Genomic DNA, 22,814 nt, shown 5'->3' on the forward strand with positions numbered 1-22,814 from the left:
GTCGTTCGCGCATGTCTTTCGCGCACTCACCGAAGCTCGTGCGTACGCGAATTTTTTTTTTAGCGTGCGTTTAGTGCGTGCAGAGTGAGTGCGTGAGCAAGAGTGCGTGTCTTCGTTCATGCGTTTAAAGAAGAGTCCAGAACGAAGATTGCCGCGGTATATATATATATATATATATATATATATATATATATATATATATATATATATACGGAAAATATAGAAGGAACTGGAGCAGAGTAACGAAACACACGGCGAACGGAGACATTTTCACGCGACAAAAAATGAATTAAAAAATAAAGAATAAACAAAAAAATTGAATCTCTTGTTTCGGAAAGATCGAAAAAATACTAATCTTCTAACGCCCATCACGAGATGAACGATTTAGATATATATATAATATATATATTTATATATATAATATATGTAATATGTATTTTATATATAATATACCTCGACTTACTCGGAGCTGCGACTTGAGCATATATTCGTTTAAAAAATGGCAACGATTGACAAGAATTTTTGATGATAAAAAAATAGAAATGCAGACAACGACGAAGGAGCTTTTTTAGGGAGGAGGGAGAAGGGCGGGAAATATCAAGGGGACGATGACAAGAGTCTAAAAGGAAAATATGGAACGTTGAATAAACTCGATATCGAAGCGAGGAAAAAACGGAAGAGTACGCGGAAGAGTTTTTTCAAGAGTCTCTCTCTTCCGCTGTTAAGCTATCCTCTGTTGTTCGAATAAAAATTTGGAGTATCGTCTCACATTAGGGGCCTCGTAGTGAGATCCCGTTTGATTAGCTTCTTCCTCCTGTTTTGTCTTTCTTCGAAACGAGATTATACGCAGAAACGAATCGTAAGGACACATGGTACCGAGCTCCTTCTTGCATACGAAAGACGAACATCGCGATTTTGCATCTTCGCATTTAATGGAGCCCCATGAATGGCTCTTGCGCGCGAAAGCGCGATGCTCGTTCGCGAGAACGAAGGAGGAAGGACGTCTTGTGTCTTGAAAAGTAACGAGAGATTTACCTACGTCCTTTCTCCCAGCGATCCCGGAGAAGAAGCGGTACATACTGATATTATATATGTATATAGAATAAAATATGGACGTATATATATATGACGGATGTGCGATCCCATATACATCCACACGTTACATACATATATATATACATATATTATTAATGCAAGGTAATATAGCGATAATGTGTGATTACGCCTCTCTAACGAAAACAAAAAAGACACTACATATGCATCGTCGATCCCTACGTGAAATGAGTATCGTTTTTTTAATGTCGAGTTTAAGCAATCTACTCGATTATTATCTAGTCGAAAAATACACTCGCGAGAGCCGCCAGCCCATCGACCGACCTCGTTTATACGCTCGTTCTTCCTGTTTGAGAGCGGACGTACGGCCCCTCGACTTACGCATTGTATTCCATTCTCCTTTTTCATCTATTTTTTTTCTGCAATTTCCTCAATATATTCTTTAATAATTTTATCTCTTTTTTTCTTTCTATAACGTTACGATTCAAGACCTTCCGCCGTTCCATCAACGAGAAATGCGCGAAAAGTACAAAATCTAAATTTTGTCGACAAAATATCATTCGTCATCTCTTCCATTCACATTTACATTCTTTCATTTTCTTTCACTTTCGTGCTGTCAGATTTCTTGATTGCACATATGTATATTGTACATATATTTATATTTGTACAAATTATATGATATAAATATAAATATATACACATACATATACATATGTATATATATATATATATATATATATATATACATATACATATTATATATATATATATATATATATATATATATATATATATATATATCGAGAGGGGAAGCCGGATGGAACGAACGCGGCGTCCGCTATAAATTCGCTACGTGATTTCATGGCGAATCGAGGGGCCTGTGACCCTTTCTTCTTTTCCTCCTCTTTTTCACGTGTAGGATGTGTCAGTGCGAGATCATTTATCAGTGTATTCACACTGTATTCGTGTGTGCATTGTGTGTATGATTCGTGTACATGTGGGTAATTCTCGGTAATTTTCGCTGTCGCACTCGCGACCACAGCTCGCAGATTCGTCGAGTTCGGCAACTGTACACTCGGCAACGGAAAAGCCCTTTTCAGATCGATGATAAGAACTTAATGCTTTCTACGCGCGTCTCGAACGAACGCTGAGATCAAGAACTATCATACGCCTTCTTTGCTTGGAAAGAATGAAAGAAATAATACGTGAATGACAGAGTAAAAGGTTGCCTAGTGCGCAATTATTGTGAAATTATCGAGGTGATTCTCTTTTTGTCTAGCCCTTTTGGCACAAAATCAAACATCGCAGGTTAGACAAATAAAATATAGATACATATCTTCCTCGATTCATCATCGATTGACAATTGAAGATACGAATGCATAAGCATGCTTTGATCGAATATTATATATATATATATGTATATATAAACATATGTATGTATGTATAAGCTTAAAAGCGATCAAAAAATGGAAAGTTATATCTTTGGACATGATTTGAACGTGGTTCGTTATTCAGTCATAGTTACTAAAAAGAAAAAAAGAAAATCGAGAAAGCTCTAAGATCCATCATGCTAAGCAAGCAGCCTCCGTTTCCAGCAAACGTTCGACCCAAAGAGAGATTACAAGAACGAGCGGAGAGTTTTTAAAAACAGCGAAACACCGACGGTGTGAAGCGTAGTCGAGAGGTCGGCGATGAGGCCGGTCGGTCCGCGACTCGATCGATCCATGTTCGGACCGTAGCCTCCGCGATGAAAAGAAAACAGAAAGTAGCGTCTCGGTAACCATCAGTCTCGCTACTAATAATATCAGTCGCAGAATATCGCAGCGTCGATCTTTTGCGGGCGATAGAGAGGCTCTTTCTCACACACGTCAGTCCGGACGGTACGACGGTAGCACTCATTGGATTACCGTCGTACCGTCTTCTCTCATACCTCGGAGCTTATTAGAGTACTCGAGCCGCGAGCCCAATCTATGCAAGCGTCAAGAGACGGGGAACAGGTGAGTGGAACACAGGAGGGCCGGGTAAGGGAACGATGACGGTGGGTGAGTGTATCCATCCCTGTCTCTGTCTCTCTCTCTTTTTAAATATATATCTCGTAGAACTTAAAAGCTGGCTTCGTTGTATCCGGTCAGCGGAAATTCGACCAACTCGACGACGATCGACCCAAACGAGCGATTCGTCGAGGCGAATTCCCGTCGCGTAAGAGATTATTGGCAGCCGTGGAATTGAGACATTGTGCGCGTTCGGTCCCCTGACGACGACGGCGTCACCCCAGCATGGTAGAAGGATGACAAGGACGACGGCGCGACGACGATGACGACAGCAAGGACGAGAGGTCGACCCCGAAGACGCCGAGAGAATCGTCGCGCAGACATCGCTGTTGTCGCCAACGTTGTTCTCCACTCTTATCGTCGCGCGTGCTGGAGCAGTTATTAGCCGACCGTGGTGTTCGAGGAGCGGTAGAAGGTAAGTTGCTGATGCAGCCGCTGCGTGCACCAGCGGTGTCATATTACGGGAGACTGACGGGCGGCGGCTCGACGGGGTCCCTCTTAGGAGAAAATACGGAGCACCTGCAGAACGCGCCTGGAACAGACCGGGCAGCTTGGATCCTGGCTGTCGCAGACCCGATTGCCGCAGTCCATGCAAAAGTGATTGTGTCCGCAGGGCACCAACGCCGCGGTGACTTCCTTGTCGCCGCATACGACGCACTCGCGTTGCCCGCGGGAGTTGCTCAGAAGCGAATCCGTGGGCGACGCCGGGCTCGCCGTCGCCGGCGGCGACGGCCTCGAGGGTAGAGTGACGCTCGGGAACGACCAGATCGACGACGTCGAGGTCGGCTGCGATTCGAACGACGGTGATTCGCCCAGTCCCTCGTCTCTCTCTATCCCGGCGCCCCAAATGGCGACGATGTCGTTCAGTCCCATTCCGCCGGTGCTGCTGGACGAGCTGCTGCAGCTGCCGCTGCTCGAAAACGCGCCGTTCGAGCTGCTGGAACTGTTGGATCCCGGTTGATCGATACCTTGAATGCCGAGGACCGAGCCGAGACCGCCGCGACAGAGAGCGCCCAGCAGATCGGTCTCGTCGCCGACGATGCCGGGCGCGGCGCCGGTTCGCAAAGTGATGTGCGCCTGGATCTCGCGTCTGGCCGCCTCTACGCTATCGGGCAGGCCTGTTACCTCGAATACCGGCTCCTTGTCGCGACTGGGCGTCACGATATAGGTATGCGTCTGATGCTGAATTCGCTTGATGGTCGCACCCTTCGGCCCGACGACCAGACCTACCACTCTGTAGGGCACTCGTACCTGGATCGTCACGTGACCGGGCACGGTCGCGGGTGGCCCGGGGGGCGCGCCGAGCAGGGCGCCCAACGAGCTCTTGCGCGAAGCGCGTATCTGCGAGAAATGCTCCGCGGCGGAGAGAATCTCGCGCTTCGCACGGGCCACGTCCTCCTTGCGACCTGTGACGACGAATACAGGTTCTTCACCGCGCACGGGCGTCTTGATGTAGGTGTTCGTCTTCGCTCGAAGCGCTTTGATCTTGCAACCTGCAATCAAACAAGAAATATTCATTATGCGCGTGAATTATTGTGCGCCAATATCGTTTTCATTTTTAAATCAAGTTGATCATAAATAAACGCTTGATAAAATGTACGTAATACCAGAGAAAATTAATTGGAATGCTTCTATTATTTGTGTACGCGTTTCGCATATTATTATTCATTCCTCGCGTCTCTCGCGTTACATCTCTGCGCGAAAAACCGCCCACGCAGTAATAAGCTTCGAAAAGTGGCAGCGCGCGTGCATGATGCAATTGTTTGCGTATCCGAGCGAGGGACGCGGCGAAGAACGGAAAAGAAGGGAGAGAGACTCGTAAGATGCCGCGCGAAGCAAGAGAGCGGCGATAGCGCAGCGAGAGAGCAGGGCGCAGGAAACTGGAAGGAAGGAGGTCCCGACCCGGTCTGGTCCTCGGTCTCGCAGACTCTTTGGCCTTGAGCCAGCGCAATGCTAGCAATGCAGGTGAACCACTCCTCCCTCCTTCCTTCTTTAGCTCCTGGCGCTCCTTCTCTCGTCGCTTCTTCCTCGCGCTCTCGCCGAGCATCTCCTTCTCGCGCTCGTCCTGAGAATCTCCCGTACGCCTCTTTTCTCCGTTTCTCCTTTTCGTTCTCTCCCTCTCTCTCTCTCTCTCCCTTTCCTCCCGGACCTCCCTTTCATTCAGTTCACTCTCTCCTTCGTCGCGATGAAAGGAGAGAAGACGACACGCGTTGCATCGCATACCAGGCAGCTTTTTCGTCTCTTTCCCGATCCGCGCGCTGCATCGTCGTCTTTTCTCTCTCGTCGTTCTCTCTCTCGCGATCAAATTTTGCATTTTCCGGACGCGCGTCGCGACATAAGAAAGCGAAAGGACGCGACGAGACAGAATTCAGGGCGAAAGAGCGTGGGGACGGGAGCAAGGCCGCGAATAAATTCCAGAATTACTTTGTCCGCGCGCGAAGAGAATGCGCTTGGGAATTTGCGCCGACTGGGCGTAGAACGCCCTTGCCTAAGGTATATCCTTGCGTAACGACAATGTCACGGGCGTTTCTTCAGAAACGCGCGTTGCGACATCGATATACTGCTCAACAACACGATAAACGATTAACGACACGCGAATGACAAGGATTTGTGAGAGAATATGAGAACGCTAAAAGATCGTTTCAAGAAAATGAGTGTTATTAGAAACACAATTTCACTCAATTATGTATTAAGAAACCCGTGTTTTCGAAATCCATTGGAATTTTAAAATGTCATCTTACGTATCGTAAATACATATTTACATGATAGAAAAATAAAAATAAATGGTTTGAAAATAATCGCTAGTTCCAGGCATTATAGGAAAAATTTGTCATATTCGTAGGTACGAAAGGAAGGACTCGAAGACCTCGCTCGCGTGCAAGTAAGCACTGAAAACGCACGTTTGCCGGATCGCAGCGCGTCCAGCCGAGTTTCCGCTTCTTCAACATTCTCACTCCCTTATTCCGGAAATTCGCCTAAGGCAAATCGGAGCGGCTTTGGCGCGACTAAATAACTCCATGTGTGGGGAGGTAGAAGCAGGTGGAAGAGGTGGATCGGAGAATACCGTGCAGGCGCGCGCGAGAGACGAAGTTGTGCACAGGTATACGAGGAGAGTCAAGACCCGGCGAGGAGAAGAAGGTTCGCCGCGCTCGTAGAACCTCGAGAAAGGTGGCGACGATGGTTGCGACGGTTGATGCCGATGGTGGTGGTACAAACGGAGAAAGAGGAGGCGGTGGGGCGTGGGTCATAGACAGTTGAAGGGCCGCGGCTAAGGTGAGGCGAGACGAAGAGGTAGGGAAGAGAGAGGAGAAAGAAAGAAGGCCTCGTCCGTCGAGAAACGCGCTGCCGCTCGGAGGACCCTTTGCTTTGTTCGCCTCGTCTAAGGGACGACGAGAGGATCGAATGGAACGAGTCTTCCTCCGATCCGCCGCGCTTCTTTCGTACCGCGGAAACGTACATCGGCGAATCCGGATCCGAATGCGCGCGATGAGCAATTATTAAAGCGCTCTTCGGCCCGGCAGATTTTTGCAATCTGCGATAAGGATCTACGAGGATTTGAGAATTCGCCGAGAAATATGCAAAGCGATTATAAATTTACTCTCTTTCTGCCCACCGGAGGCAGACTTGTCATTCATACTGACTGATGCGCACGAGACACGTGGTACGTTCCCCGAGTGCAATGATGAACGAAAGGCACTCTCGATGAAGCTACGTCTCTTCATTCCCACGATACATCACGCTAGAATGACGTTGCTAAAATCTGCAGCAGCAGCAGCAGCAGCAGCAGCGGCGGCTCCCCAAAGGCCGCAGGATCAATAGTTACAGCAGGCTTCCACTAGCGGCCCATGGCTGCATTATAGACGCTCCGTGTAACTCGAATGCATAGGGCGTCGAATATACGCTGCGCTGACTTGTATTCCAAAATTTGTTCCCGCTATAGCTTCGATATTATTTCTTGTTTATTTCATCTTATCGTCGTTAATCTTTTCGGATTATTTTTAAAATATTTATATCGCGAAATATATTAATTTAATGAAATTATTTTAATTAGATGTTTAAGACGAATTTTTGGAATAGATATTTTCCGAGTAAAAATTCCAAAAGGAAATAATGCTTACAGCTACTGTACTTCTTAGGAAGGTTAAAAGCATGTTTCAACGAAGAAAAGATGTAAGAGACACTCGTGGGCCATCTGCTCATCTTTGCTTTAATTACGCTCAACAGAAAGACGCTTTACTAACACTAGGCTTCATGAGAAAGAATTTTCAAAAAATTAAAAGATCTTTATGCGAACTTGATCATCAAAATATCGTGCTCTAAACTTTACAAAATACGATAAAGATATATTATCACGTAATTTTTTTCTATTTTATTATAGAGAAATATTTTATTTATTTTGAAATATTTTAAAAAATTTTCCTTTTTAAAACATTATTTTAAGCTAATTAAATAATCATAGTCAGTCTGAGGGCAATTGATTTTTTTGAGAAAATTTATATTAGCAGAAAATTCATCGCGGATAACCAACACTCGCTTTGTCGCGCATAAAGAAAGAAAAGCTTAAGTTTAAGATTACAGATACGCAGTTTCCTCGGTCGGCGACGGCAGAGTTTGTTTAGGGCCCGATGGGCCCTTAAGTAGCGGTACCCTTTGGCGTCGTGAATGCGTCCGTAGGTCCGCGCACGGAGCTGGTATCACGAGTTTCTCAGGCAGGTCAGTGAAACTGCGCCGTCAAGTTGAAGGCCAACACCCCCACAATGCAACGGCCGAGCACCACCGTAGTCGCTCTCTCCCCACCATATCGTTAGATCCTCCGCCTCCTCTTCCTCCCGCGTGCCTATCATCCCTTTCCTTCTCGTCCCCTTCTAACGTTAACCCCACTCGACACGCGCGCGAACGATATAGTCGAGAAAACTCCAATAACTTGCCGATAACTCGTTTCTGCCGTCGACGCCGCCTTTGTACAAATACTCCCTCGCAAAGTGGACTTATCGCCCTGGAAACGATTAATCTTCCCCCTGATTTCGCGCATTTTTCGCGACGCACATCTGGGAGTTTCCCAAAATCGGGACTCTTCTTCACGAGGGTCACAATAATCACAAGTAACAATATTATTATCGAAAATATCAAATATACATAAGACCGCGTTTATATTTTGCCGTGAATATTTTCTAGTATATGAAACGCATCAGAGACTCGACGGTTAATTCTATTATCCAAAATCTAACGAAGAACAAGTTCCAGTGAATGGAGTTATGCCCTCACATTATGGAGCATCGCGGCGAGCGATTCTCTCTCTCTCTCTTTCTTTCTTTCTTTCTCTTCCTCTCGGCAGCTCGACCAAAGAAGACGTAGGAACACGCGGTCATTCGTGCGTTGACCATCGGGCAGTCCAGATCGGCGAGTGCGCAGGTGTGGTAACGACCCGTCCATCGTCGTCTCCTTCTTCTCTTTCCTCTCCTTCATTTTCTCCCTCTACACGCGAGAGATTTCCTCTCTCTCTCTCTCTCTTTCTCTCGCTCTCTCCCGTGCGTCGCCTCTCTCTTGCCATCTTATTCTCTCTCTTTCTCTCTCCTTTACTGACCCCTCGCGAAGGCCAGAAATTCCAGCCTCCTCTCGAAATAGATCGATGACACTCTCGACGACTAAGCGTACGCACGCACGCACGCACGCATCGTTTCTCTCTCTCTCTCTTCCTTTCCTCTGTTTTCCCCTTGTTTCCTCTCTCTTACTCCCGCGGAGGAGCTGATGTCTCTGAAATAACCGAGGCAAGGCTCACTCATCGGACTAAGGAATAAGGTGCAACGCACGCATCCGTTCATTCTGTCCTCCGTCGTCGTTTCTCTCCGTGTATCTTCCTTTCCTCTCTAGCGCCCCTCCCGTTCCCCTCCCCCGGCTCCTTTTCGCATCCTTCTCCGTTCTTGTTCTTTAATCACTCTCGCTCTCTCGGTCGATCCTCCTTTCTCCCTTTCCTCTCGTTCGCAGTTGCAACTGCCGTCGCGTCCGACACTGTCTCGAATGGCAGTGGAGGTCATACTATATTAAGATTGAACTCCACTGACACCGCGGCCCAACGGCGTTCATTCTCCTCCTACTCTTTTCCTACTCTTTCGCTCCTTCTGTCTTTTCCTCTCTGTCTTCCGCTTCTCTCTCTTGCCACACGCCTCGCACTCTTTAGCTCCGGACTCGAGCAGCAATCCTCGTGATAATACCATTCGTTCGTACGAGAAGGTTCTCGAGATCCATCGAGGTTCCATCGAGATCCCACGATGGAAAATGTAGATTATGCCAGGCCGTTAATCTTCTATGGAAATGCAGCGGGACGATGGTCCTTGAAAAGATAGTAAGAGCATCCCCGAGCCTTCGGCAACGATGGGCGAGCGATCGTTAGTGTCCCCGGAAGCGTCCCATCGGAATCCGATACGTTCAAGTATCTCTCTTTTATCGAGAAAATCTATACTATATTACAAAATTAAACTTTTCTCTACTCTCGCTCCGAAGTAAATATTTCACGCAACGAGAAATTCGCTTCAAAGTTACAAATTTGATACAAGTACGGATCGGTGCAAATGATGCAGCAACGAGACGCGTTCGCTCTCTCGTCGATGATTCATTATCAATTTACGAGGACCTCGTCGATCGAGACTTATGCGGCGGAACAGTACGGTTATAATTACGCGATATTGGATGTCACGATATTAACGAGGCGCAGTGGGTATAATGGGACGCGTTGCCCACCATCGAAGCTGCTCCACCCAGAGTCCCTCTCTCGCTCGGTCGAGAATCCACAGGGTGAGTCATTCGTCGATCGACCTACCTCAAACTCATCGAGCGAGGGAGCGGAGACAATGCCCGGGAAAAGCTACGGCCGTGAACGCCGAGGAAAGAAACTTTGATCTCGTTGGTTACGCAGTTTTAGCGCCAGATGTGACCAATCGTTCCGAAGAGACGATATATACAATAATATATAAGCGTTCCTCTACATTTCGCGCCTATTTCTTTTACTACTCTCGAATTCCCTCGACGAAAGTATAACAAATGTTTTCGAATAAAAAAAGAAACATGGAGTATCGATGTTTCCTCTCTTCCAGCAAATTTCATCGGAGGTCATCGAACGCGAACGCGTTTCTTTGTTCGATTCGATTCACGTCGCGATCCCCTGTCGCGAGCTGTTCTCTCTCTCTCTCTCTCTTTCTCTCTCTGCCTGACTCTTCGCTATTTTCTCTCGATATCTCTCCCTCATTTTTCTTACTCTCTTTCTTCACCTTGACGGCCAACGTGCCGCCAGATTATTACAGTCTCTCGTCCGCCTCCGGCAGCCTTCGCGCCGCGATAACCGCCGCGTGTATGCGGAATTTATATCTCGACGATGGAAATCGACCGGACGAAAACGCACATACCTAGGTGCCGTGCCTGCACGTTACACGCGGAAATTAGCGGGGCGTAAAACCGCGACGAAGGAACGACCCCCGAGTCGGCGCGAAAACGCACACGCCGAGAAGCGGGACACCGGGCCCATAAATAATGCTTCTAAAAGAATAATTTAACGCCCCGAGCGGCCGCCGACTTCCAACGCACGACTAGCATTTCCTGTTTTCGACCACGAATCGATAGAAAATTCTGATAATTTACGTCTCCTCTCGGTTTCTCCGTTTTCATGAACCGACACGTGTGTGTGTTTGTGCGCGTGGGCATCTGTCACGCTGGTTATTTCGAGTCTCCTCGTGTCTCGCTCTGCTGGAGTTTTAAATTTTCGAATCGATAAAAGAGTATTCAGCGGATAATATTAGAAAAATAATCGCGAGGTCACAGTTGGCGTGACTGCATATTCGCGTTTAAACGCGAGAAGAAGCTTACGTGGACGCCTACCAGTAACGCATCGCTTCATCTAAAGCACGAATAATGCGCATGACGCGAATCGATTGCGAAACTTCGGGAGCGATTTGTCTGCAGTGCGACCGCTTACTAGGTTCGCCTATTTTACTTTTACCGGGAGAAACATACAATCCTCGGAGAAATCACGCGCGAGGTCGAGATCGAGAATCTCGAACATATGTTCTAGGCTCCGCGTTAAAAACGCGTAAAACGTATTTCATTTCCTTCGATCGACCGCGACATTGATGTGTCGATCTGACGACTTAATGCCAGATTTATCTCGATGAAAGCGCGAAGCGAAGGCAACCACGTGTCGGATGGTTACTTCATTAAAGGAACAGGGTCACGATTGCGCAACGCGCGAGATAGGTTGATCTCTCGCGAAGGTAACGAAAGAAATTTCACGAAAGAGAGATCGATGGCGGAGGATGACGATGTCGTCGATTGACAAGTTGAGGACATCTTTTGCAAATTAATTTCGCGATTTTAACGTCTGCCTTCTATATGAGCGCGATAAAACGATCAACGCGACACGCAAGCGATTATTGTAAGCGAGTCGACGAGTGGAGGAGGAAAGAGACAGTAGACGATGCGTACTATCGAATGACGAGAAGCGAAAGAGGAGACAGAGGTAAAAGGGAAAGAGAAAAACAGCGAGAAGAGGAAGAGAAGGTCTTTGGATAAATTTACAATCTTAAACTGTAAAGCACAGGCGAGTACCCTGGCATGTCGTCAGTCGGCGTTATGTATCGTTCATTCATTTTTAGCTCGATTCAAAGAAACAACGGCGCCTCCAAAGACGAATCGATCATTCGAGAAACGTCAGGCGCACGTCGAAATGTTTAATTTCTAGAAAATCCAAGAAAATTCCCAGATAGTTGTGTGATCTGCCAAGAATCGGAACCTCTTCACAACGTGAGAAGAAGCTTCATAAATCAATTAATAAAGATCGAGTAATTTTTTATATAAAAATAAACTTTGTATATCAAATATATAACTTGAGATATTTATAAAAAAAAATAAATACATAATTATAAAATTTGATAATTTATCGTCAAAATATATTCTTGATTAGATAATATTACCTAGAAGAGTATGATAAAATTGTCGCTTATTAGTTTTTCCGATTGCACAGCGAGAGAAATATACGTCTGAAAGAGAAGGCGGGAGACGCGATGGTAAAGCCGAAAGGGAGCTCAGCAAATACATTCGTGCAATTCGCATGATAAGAATTGCGAATTGGGAAACATCGCTACGTTAGAAAGTTACGCGTGGGTGAACTAATTTAATGTCAAAACGCGCGCCGGTCAACCCACGCCGTCGCGCCGCATATCTCTCTTTCTCTGTCAGTCGTTCTCTCTCTTTCTCTCTCAATCGTTCTCGATCCGCGCAAGCGTTACGCACGCTGCATGGATGCCTTACAAGCGAATAGTACGTCCATTCATCAAGCATCGGAGAACACAGAGCGTCGAGAAACGACGAGAAAGAAGCTTCGGACGACAAAGACCATCAATTAACTGCCTCTCTTTGAACTTTTTTTTTTTAATCGCTCCTTTATCTAAAATCGCAATTACAATATTTCGATATATTACCGGATTATTAATATATATCTCTCTGTGAATGTAATATGCAATTCGAGCTAATGCTTCATCCAATAAAGTACATTTTCATGATGCACATTATTTGCTTCCGTAATTAATTTTAATTCATTGTTGAGAACAACTTTTTGAATTATAATTGATAAATTTTTTTCATGCTAAATGACGTCGAGAAATATTTATTTAATGCACGGTTCGCGGCATGAATAAAGATATCTAGTACATTGTTTTTATTTTACTTTGTTGGCGCGACGCTGTCGCCCGTGAAACGTTTTTCATTCTCGACCTACCCTCTTGAGAGAATCGATATTGGGCAACGGTTGGACTGCATTAATTAACGTCTTTATACAACGAATCACGGAGTATCGTTACCAGAGTAATATTAATAATACGGGACCGATTCGTCGAGTTTTACGTCATCGAGATTCGAGCGAACGAGCGTAGTGCACGCTTGTAAAAGTATATCTTGCAAAGTACAGTACATAGAGTGTCGAGAATACCTGCCATCGATATTATATACAAGTGTACGAATGTACGTGTGTGTAATTTCATTACTCTACCTCCTTTTGTGAGTATTATCATCATGACTCACATAAAAAGACGCAATGAGAAAGGCTTTGGGGTCGACGAGCACGATTAGAAATGACACAGTAATGGGAAAAAATGTCTCCCTTTTATATACAATGTTTCTCGATTTCCTACAAAAAAATTTCTAAATTATATTCTATAAATTATAAATTAAAAATTCTAAATTATATATAAATTATATTATATTATTTGATTAAGACATTGTTAATATGTCAATAAAATAAAGGAATGACATTATCAAGTGGAAATTTAAGGTATTGAAATCCACTGTCCATTTAATGCATCCGAGAAATATAATTTGCGTCTTTTTCAAAATAAACGATTGCAAATTGCAAGGCAGAACGTATATGTGTACAACGCATAAATGGAACAAAGAATATTGGAAAAATATTTTTATTCGGCGCGATACGATAGCGCAATGTCACGCTTATTATCCATACACTCGGATGTCTCGCTGCAAAATTATTTATCGTACTAAGGACGAGGATGTGATAATTCCAACTGCGATAACCGTAATGCATGGACTTATCGGAAAAAGAATTAGCCGCATATGCGATTATTTCGAGAGAATTGTCACGCACGTATGATATTCGACAAACTGTATCCTTCATCAATATCTCGTCAAAGCAAAATGACAAATTTGAAATGACAAATTTTCAATTTTCCCAGGCTTTCTTTTTATCCCCAGAACATCACGCTCCGTACGAATGTCCGAAAATTAAATTAATTATTCGTGTATACGCAACGGGGTTATTATCCCGCCTAACCCTCTTTATTATCGTCATAGTCTACCCTCTAACCAACGATCCCTCCACGACGATACACGCACATTCGCTCCCGACGAGACACGCGTGGCTTATCGATCACTCGCAGAAACAGCCCTCGTCGTGTAACAGGCCCGACCGGTGTTTCCAGCCTGAGATATTGACCTAACAGTGAATCATCAACCATGCTACACCGCGCTACGATCATTATATAATATATATATATATATATATATATATATATATATATATATTCGATGGAACTTGCTCCAATGTTTGCGAGTAACAAGCGTTTCTCGCGTTATTCGCCGTAGAAGTCGGCGTTGCGCTCCCGTCATATTCGGCGCGACTGAACAGCTGATTAGAGATCGACCGCTTGTCTCCTCGTCTCTCAATAATTCATTGATTAATCGCTACGCAACGCGAGTCGCGACGTATCTCGCACGTGCGATAAGCGCACTTATGACGCGCTGTTTTCATTGTCCTCTCATTCAGTAGTGGTAGAAACGCGCACGATCGTTTATCTGCTGAAAGAACCTCTACGACCTCTCCTCTCCTCTTCTCTTCTCTTCTTCTCGGGTCTCAACCAAAGAAAATAAAAATACATCGAATGCGCGAATACAACCTCGGCGTTTTCTGGCACGAGGGTAGATTTTCCGTAGGGTTCTCTCTCTCTCTCTCTCTGTCTCTCTCTGTCTCGCCCTTCGACACACGATCGATATATACCTACGTGCGGTGCATGCTCGTGGTGTGCCGGTGGCTCTAGAAAAGATTAGCGGCCGGCTACGCCAATGGTTTCCATGGGAACTTATTCAGGAACAGAGACCCAAGGAGTCCGGACCAATCCGTGCCATTTACGTTTCCTAAAGAGAAAATCGCGCTGGGAGAAGAGCAGGCTTTGGGCCATCACGAAAGACGAAAGACGACCGAAAGAAAGTGTCGCGCGCGCGCGTTTTGTAAATATCTCGAAGCTCTTTACCGTTACAGTAAAGGAGAGAAAAGAGAGAGAGACCGCGAGAGAGTTATAAATATCTTCAAATATTTCTTCAAATTTTTTTCCGCTAAGCTGCACCGAGGGAGTTGGAGGAAACAGAGGGGGGATAAGTAGTCGGAAAAAAAAGAGAGACAGAGAGCGAGCGCGGTCGCTTGACCGAAATGAGCCCCGGATATCTCGAATTGCTCGACAAATACACAATCGAATTTCGATGCTACCTGAACAAAAATCGCTCGACCCACTCGATCACAATGTGGGAAATTCGACGAAAACTGCCTGTATCCGTCGATATAACTCGCTTGATTCCACCGTTTTCACGCTGCTTTCTCCCTCAACACGAACGAGAAAATAGCGAAAAATCTGTATCGACAGTTCCAAAGGTGCATTCGCGCTATCTCGCTCTTTGAGAGGTTCTTTTAATCGCGATTTACGCCGCGCGTTATCCGTAAATATAATAAACGAGATATCCATAAGAAAAAATAAATGCGTTATGCGAATAGAAATCTCATCCAACGCGGCGCTATCTCTTATATTTTCTCTCGAAGAAAATTGCAAATTCGCGCGATACCGAGATAAGAGGTCCTTATATCACGATCGTGTGCGACAACCAACGCGCTCACGGACGCGGATTTTTCTCGACGAACCGAGTTTCAATTCTTGCGAGGTATAACTGTAATGTGATCCTAGGCGAGTGCATGCTTTGGCAATGACGACGACATTTCCTTTATCCTACGACTATATATGTACTATTGCAAAATTCTACGAGCGAGAATAATATATTATACATCAAATATATGAGACGAGTAGTAAATTTCAAGAGAGAGAGAGAGAGAAAATTAAACATTATAATGTCAAAAGATCATACCGTAAACATTGATGTTAACTAAAAACTCAAGTGCATAGTGTATCTCGCTTTTGATACGTGACTCTCGATAAGTAAATTTCAATGTTTTCGTAAAATGTTTTCGCGATTGCATGTAAACGCGATACATATTATCGTTTTATTGAAAATTGTCGCAGAGAGAAAGGAGAGAGAGACAACCTTTACATACACGATTTATATTAATCACGTCAATATAATATAATAAAATATTAATTATTAAGATATTATCTTATTTTGAATATACACTTTTGATCATCATTTTAATTATCTCTTTTTAATCGTGATTACGATACAAATGTATATCACGAAAGACCTCGAACAGTGGCAGACATCGCGCAGACGAAACCTTGAAGAGTCGTACACATCCTTGAATTTATTGCGAAATACACCGTGGCACCGTCAGTCGCGAATTGAGTGTAAACACGCACTACGCAACTGCGTGGTTCCTTGCACTTACACATCCGCATCGGAGAAATCGATATCTCAAGTATAAAGAAGATCGCCACGAGCCGCCGTGAAACGTTTCTACAGCCGCATCTTTACGAAGTAAAAATAATTGTTACTACGTGGACTCTACTGCCCCGATATTTATATCGCGTCTATCGATTGTCTCCTCGCGTCAGCGAGCGATGCAAGCTGACTATTCGCATAAAGGCGTTGATCGATAGTTTATCTATGACGGACGAGAGAGAGAGAGAGGGAGGGAGGGAGGCAGGGAAGGAGGGAGAGAAAGATAGACTACTGCTGGCCACGTGCAACAAAGTCGCAAATATCTGCGGAATCGCGTTATTTGCACGACCAAGTGGAATAAAAAACTTTCGTCAAGAGAATGCATCTTTTTGTAAACTCATAATTCATATACATCATCACGAGTGTAATATAAGTCAAATATTTAATGTTGTGCGAATATCAATCAAGATAAACAGCAAGATAAACGGAAAATCGTACAATACCGTGATTGAACGCGAATGTAATGTCGTTTAGATTCTAGAGATTTTTCAGAGAAAAATTCGTGTTCTACTTCTGATATCTCTATGTATATCTGAAATTTTATCGATCGCAGTCAATCGACAGATATCCCCGTTCGATTTCCGTTCCACTCTAAAGTTTTCTCCCGAATCTTCGGCGAAAACTTTCCGATAAAAGCTTGCGATGCATCTCGAAGCAAAAGCCAAAGGATCAAGCAAGATGGGAAATAGATCGTCCAAGAATACCGAATAAGAGACGAGTTCGAAACGCGACAATCCCCCGCAAAAATTCGTCACGATCTACAATAAATCCTTGATGAGAAGGGATGGCAAGAAAATTTTTCAATATTTCTGCTCAACGAGAGTCCTAGACCAGCCGAACGGAGGAGTGAGAGATGGCATCTCCACAAATTTCATTTCACTTATCCCGCATAAAGTTAGCTCGAGTGTGATGTGCGTCATCAAATGGCACGGGTTGCACAATAAGTTAAAGGTATTCAGTAATAACACGCGTTGGTCAACGCAACGATTTCTAATTGCGTGCCTAACGTTCGTAATCGCTTTCAACCTGTCAACGCGCACAGATCTCCGGTCAATGTAATCAATGTGTGCGTCGCACGTATAGGTTTAATGCAAATTAAAATTAATCACGACCGTTGAAACGCCGGGATGTATAGTTCCGCGTGATTACCGGAGGATCTATCTAGGGAATCGCGATAACGAGATGTTCGCGCCGTCTCAAAAGAATAGGTGCTAAACCGTTTCTTTCGCGGGAATAAAAAGATCTCGTACGCGAGGATGACATCGCGAATCTTGAGATCAACGAGCGAAATCCGGCAATGTTCTTATCGGTCTTGAGATTCCTGAGACAACTTACGACTGGTCGCTTGAGCGTCGTCTTAAAAATTCCGCGAACTCTGCTCGTCGAAGGCGACGCAGTCGGGGTGGGCTCGATAATCTCGCAAATTTCAATCCTAAAATGGGTCTAGAGCGTTCCAAGAGGGAGAGAAGGAGAAGGAGAGATTGGCAAGAAAACTAAACGGACTGGATTCGATGAACCGGCGCGCGCTCGTGTCGTTTTCTCGTAGCGAATGCACAGGACGATACACAAAGAAATACGACTCACTGCAAATGAGTGAAATATAACCCGTGCGATGTAACTTTCGAATGACTCGCATCAATATGCAATGCGAAACGCAAATCACGCCGGTCTCGTTACATCTACTTGGGACTCTAATCGCAACTCTAATAGAGTTCTTTGCACAAACAACTCTATCGCATCTCTATAATAATGCGTAATATACATTTCCAATAAAGTAAATCGAGACACGCCTCTGACATTGAAGTAATGAAAATGTCAACATCATTGTCTAGACAATATCGCACTATTATCGAACATTCTTAATTAAAGGATACAGTATCTGAATAACAATACATCTTTCCAATAATTAAGCTTGTCATTAAATACTATCCGGATAATTGAGTGATAGATTAAATGGAATTTTTCAATAATAAAAGCTATCGATGATATGCAATATGAAAAGTTTCAATCATGTCGGAAAATTTCATAGACACGAGGGAGAGCGCGTTGCACTTTTGCGCAAACGAAGCGAATTCGAAAACAAGACGCCGGGCGTCGAGACGAAACGACGAGCGGCACGTGGGACATTTTTGTCGCCCACGACAACTCTCCTCCTCCCCGTATCGTTCGCTTCTTTGTCTCGGTCGTTGTCATCTTGGTCTTATTCTACTTCTTCCTTCCTCGCGAAATCACGAAGAGTGCGCGAAGAAGCAGAGGTCGACGAGGGAAGACGCGCTTCAAGCTCGCACCGTACGAGAGAGAGAAACGATTCCAGTCGAAGAAGGGCCGTTCTGCCCCGCACATCCCACCCGTGGTTTCCGCCGGCCTTGGAGCCACTGAACCACTCCGTGGTTCAACGATTCGAGGCCTCAGTGGTGCTCAATGCGAGGGCACTTGACGACGAGGAGTGACGAAGCGATGAACCGGTCGAGGAACGCGATACGCGAAGCCGGGAGACTTCTGATAACAGGATTGTTTGAACGAGATAAGGTGGCACGGATAAACGCCTGGCTGGCCGGCCAGTCAGGTTGGATTTTCGCTTTCTTTCCTTCCGACATCTCTCTATCCTTCTCGAGCCACCCACACCAACTAGACGCAAATCAAGAGGCTCGTAATCTGCCTTGTGTAGCGGCTTGTTTGAAAACGTGACGCATTCTCTTTAGGCAAAAAGATGTGACATTAAGATATCGCTAGAAATTTGAAAAGGGAAGCCCGCTTGCTTCGCATAAAAGAGACCGCGTTTCGATCAAAGCACCGCGAGAGTCTTCTCTCTCGTATTTAACTTCATTTTCAAAATTCCTTTTGAAAATTGAACGTTATTAATTGCCAGATCGGATGCGCTTCTTGAAAAAGAATCGACTCGTTCTCGAAAACAGTCACTCGATCGAGGAGGAAAAATGTACGAGCCCAGGCGAGCTTTTCGAATTCGAGGCACGATCCAGGCACCTTCCGTTCCTTCGTCCAGCCTCGTCTAGCACAGCCAATGGCCATTGTCGTCATAACGCGCTTCTCATGACGAATACATCCAATTCTCCTTTCTAAGCCTCTTCGGTCATCGGCAGGAAGTAGGAGAGCCCGCCAACAATGTCGTCTCACCTCGCCACGAAAGATCTTATCCTGCGATACATCATATTTGTATCCGACAGCGCAGTGCTCGCCATCGATAGTGTCGACGTGGACCCCCGTCTTGGTCGTGTCCTTCAATTTCCACTTTCTCTTGCCAGAAATATATATCATATTTCTCTTTCTTTCTCCCTCGCGCACTAAACCAATTCCGAAACTGTTAAATTCAATGAGAGGTGTCGTAAAATGTTGGCGCGTAAGAAATTTCACAGGACGAGGGAGCCGAGGCAACGCAGGAGAGCGGCTGGAAAATTCCGTCAAAGTACTTTTTGCCCGCCTCGGCTGTTAGACACGGGCCATTATCGTTCGACGTGAAACGTTCCGCACGAAGGGTACGCGAGAAGCTTCGTGAAACGCAGGTATATAGCTCTCGGTCGAAAGACAGGTATTATAACGTGCAATCCCGATGGAGAGAGAGAGGACGAGGTCAGGTCCGGAAGGACACGGGCCATGGAGTATATCCTCGGCGCTCGCACAATAGTACCGAAAATTGCCGTCCTGCCTCGACGGAAGGACGCGCATCGCGATGGCTACCTGAGGACGGATGGACGTGGCTAAATCATTCTATTCATCGCTTTCTCTTTCGAGATAGAAACACGACGTGGACATAACGGTTTTCACAACCGAAATAAAATCTCGAGTTTAAATCTCGTAGAAGGAGAGTTTCACCCATCTAAGACAATCGATACTCGACATTTTTATCGTGAGGATTAAATAAATTGTGGAAATTGTTTTCTCCTCGTCTATTTATAAAGTCGAAATCATATTGATTTAAAGGAATATTTAAAGGAACGTCGGCAGGTCGAAAGACAATCTCGAGGAGCAGGTGCGTCGAGGCGGAATAAAATATTTCGGGGGCGCTGAAGCGAAATGCGCGGAGAGGAACGCGACGGCGCGGGACAAACCCAACGCAGCCAGGTCGTCGGCTTAATTATATCGGGCACCTGTCCTGGCCACGTTGTCCGAGGAAGCGGCACGTGCGTTCGTACACCTTGTCTCTTAACGCAGTCGATTAACCGGCGAGCCGCTTTTCGGCGCGAATGACGTTGACAAAAGATGGGCACGCGCGTGCAGGTGCGATGCGCCGTTATCTCTCTCTCCCTTTCCCCCCTCCTTTCCCTCTCTCCCTCTCGCTCGTGGAAGCTAAGTTCGTGAGGAACGATGCACCTGCGGATTCGTGTGCGCGGGAGGCCGACGACTTCTGCTCCAAGAAAAAGGCGGGGAAAGGTAGGCGGGAGGCAAGGGGCGAAAAAACCTCGAAAATTGAACGCGCGATGCAGACACAAATAAATCGCAAAAACATAATAATAGAGAATGAGGAGACAGCCGAAGCGGGACGGACAGGAAAGGGGAGGGAGAGGGTCCGAGACGGGGCACGCGAGAGGCGGAGAGGGAGAGGGGGTGGTAAGGTAAGGTAGCGCACACACCACACGCGCGCTTCTGCGTCGGTAGGTGCATGCGCTTTGTCTCAAGGCGAGCTGCTCTCCTTCGCGGCGGCTCTTCAAAAGAGAACTGGACAAAGGAACGGGTATGCGAGAGGCGCGAGGCCCACGGGCGGGAACCACGACGTGTTTCACGGCGGTCGTCGCACGCTGCGGAGAGGTTGAGAACCTCTCGGAACCTCTTTGTTGTCTACGAGATCTGTGCATCTCTGGACAACTATTGGAGCGCCCAGTTTTATCATTCTCGTTTGCCCGATCTCCTAAATCTCCCGGCGCGAAAGATCACCGCCGAGATTCGATCTTCGTTCCGCGAAAAAGTGTGTGCGATCGTGAATTTCGACACGATACTTCTCTCGATTCCTTGTCGCGATCGAGTTTGAGGTAACCGACGTCGGCTCGCGAAATATCATGCCGATATTCACAGGAACGGAAAGATATATTTAATATATTTTGCCGCTTAATCTCCTTCATTGAATCGAGTTAAATCTCAAGCAGAACTATACCGATGGAAAGAGAGACGCGAAATGCATCATTAATGCAGCGTTATTTAAAGATCGATATCTTTAGCCTGAAAAAAAAAAATACTTGATCATTAATAAAATATAGATTTTACTGACGAATCATAAATCTTTCCACGTTGCAAAACACACGATCATCAACCTGTTTCACGTCGCTAATTTTATATGACCTTTTTATATAGTATATGAAACCGAACAACATTATCACTTAAGCTCTCGGGAATTACAACGACGTAATGAGTTTCGATTCCCATTATGCTATATATACATCAATGCGCTCATCAATGAATTATGTTCGACAGAAGAGGTATTATATAAAATATAAAATTCGAATTTGAGTTTTACGGATTCCTCCTGACCTATAGAGGATCCAACTGCCGGGAGTGACACGTGTGCGATGAAACACGTGGCGCAACCATGAGCCCGATGTGTCTAACATCGTTAGTATCTCTAACAATTAGCGATGAATCGAGGTTAGCGCTTTTTTCTAACCCGCGTCATAGCTTTATCTCCGCGTTAATAAACGATGTCGGCAAGCGTTGTTCGTTACAAGCATTTAGCGACTTCAATAGAGATAGAGCCCGCGACCGATATTCGAGACCAACCACCATCAGGGGACCTCGTTTTCGGTTATTACGGTACACGTACATCGTCGACGAGTCTCGGGGAACGTGTCGCTCGGAATAATCGTCGCGTAAAAAAAGAAATAAGGACGGGTCGTTTTTCGCGCTCGCGAGAACAAAATGTTATGTCGGGCGCATAAAGGCAACTTAATAACGATCGCGTTACATGTCCCAATAATATCGCGAGAGCGAAAGTTTCTCTCTGAATAATTGGAACACGAGGCACGGCTTTACAATCGCGCTCTTATCGTCGACTACATAATATATATATATATATATATATATATATATATATATATATTTGCATATATATACATATGTATACGTGTACGCGGTGGTCGCCGCACAATCGAGTCGTCGAAACGCGAAAAAAAAGCGATTACGTGTGTCGTCGAGCTCCTACATTGTCTGTTGGTAACGCGAAAAAGCGCAGGATGCAACAATGTCGACGACAACAAAAGGAATCGTTGTGCGACGCGAAGAGAATTGTTCCGGTTTAATGCAAACCGACATTGCGTCTTCTCTATTCTAGTCCGGCAGAGTCACGCAATTATTTCTATCGAGAACGATTAATCGCGAGAATTCGCAGAGATTTAAGCAAACGTAAATGGCAATATTTATAAACTGCGTAACACGATTTGCATATTTCTTCATTATCGCGATGTTTACAAAAAACGCGAAGGGCACCCGCTCGAATATTTGTCGACGAAGGTAAAACACCGAGTAAGTAATTTCGGCTACTTCGTGTAAAGG

General features: G+C 45.3%; 1 protein-coding gene across 1 annotated transcript in view; it reads right to left on the bottom strand.

Moving 5' to 3' along the window:
- Nucleotides 1-2,483: 2,483 nt before the first annotated feature.
- The window catches only part of LOC105254869 (RNA-binding protein MEX3B), a 31,227-nt gene continuing 10,896 nt past the window's right edge, over nt 2,484-22,814 (bottom strand). The window contains exon 2 of the mRNA XM_011263813.3: nt 2,484-4,597. Within this exon, the coding sequence (XP_011262115.2) occupies nt 3,603-4,597 (995 nt within the window). The 3' untranslated portion in view covers nt 2,484-3,602. The remainder of the gene's footprint in view (nt 4,598-22,814) is intronic.

This window comes from Camponotus floridanus, unplaced genomic scaffold (genome assembly GCF_003227725.1).
Source record: "Camponotus floridanus strain SB8 unplaced genomic scaffold, Cflo_v7.5 scaffold15, whole genome shotgun sequence".
Classification (NCBI taxonomy): Eukaryota; Metazoa; Arthropoda; class Insecta; order Hymenoptera; family Formicidae; genus Camponotus; species Camponotus floridanus.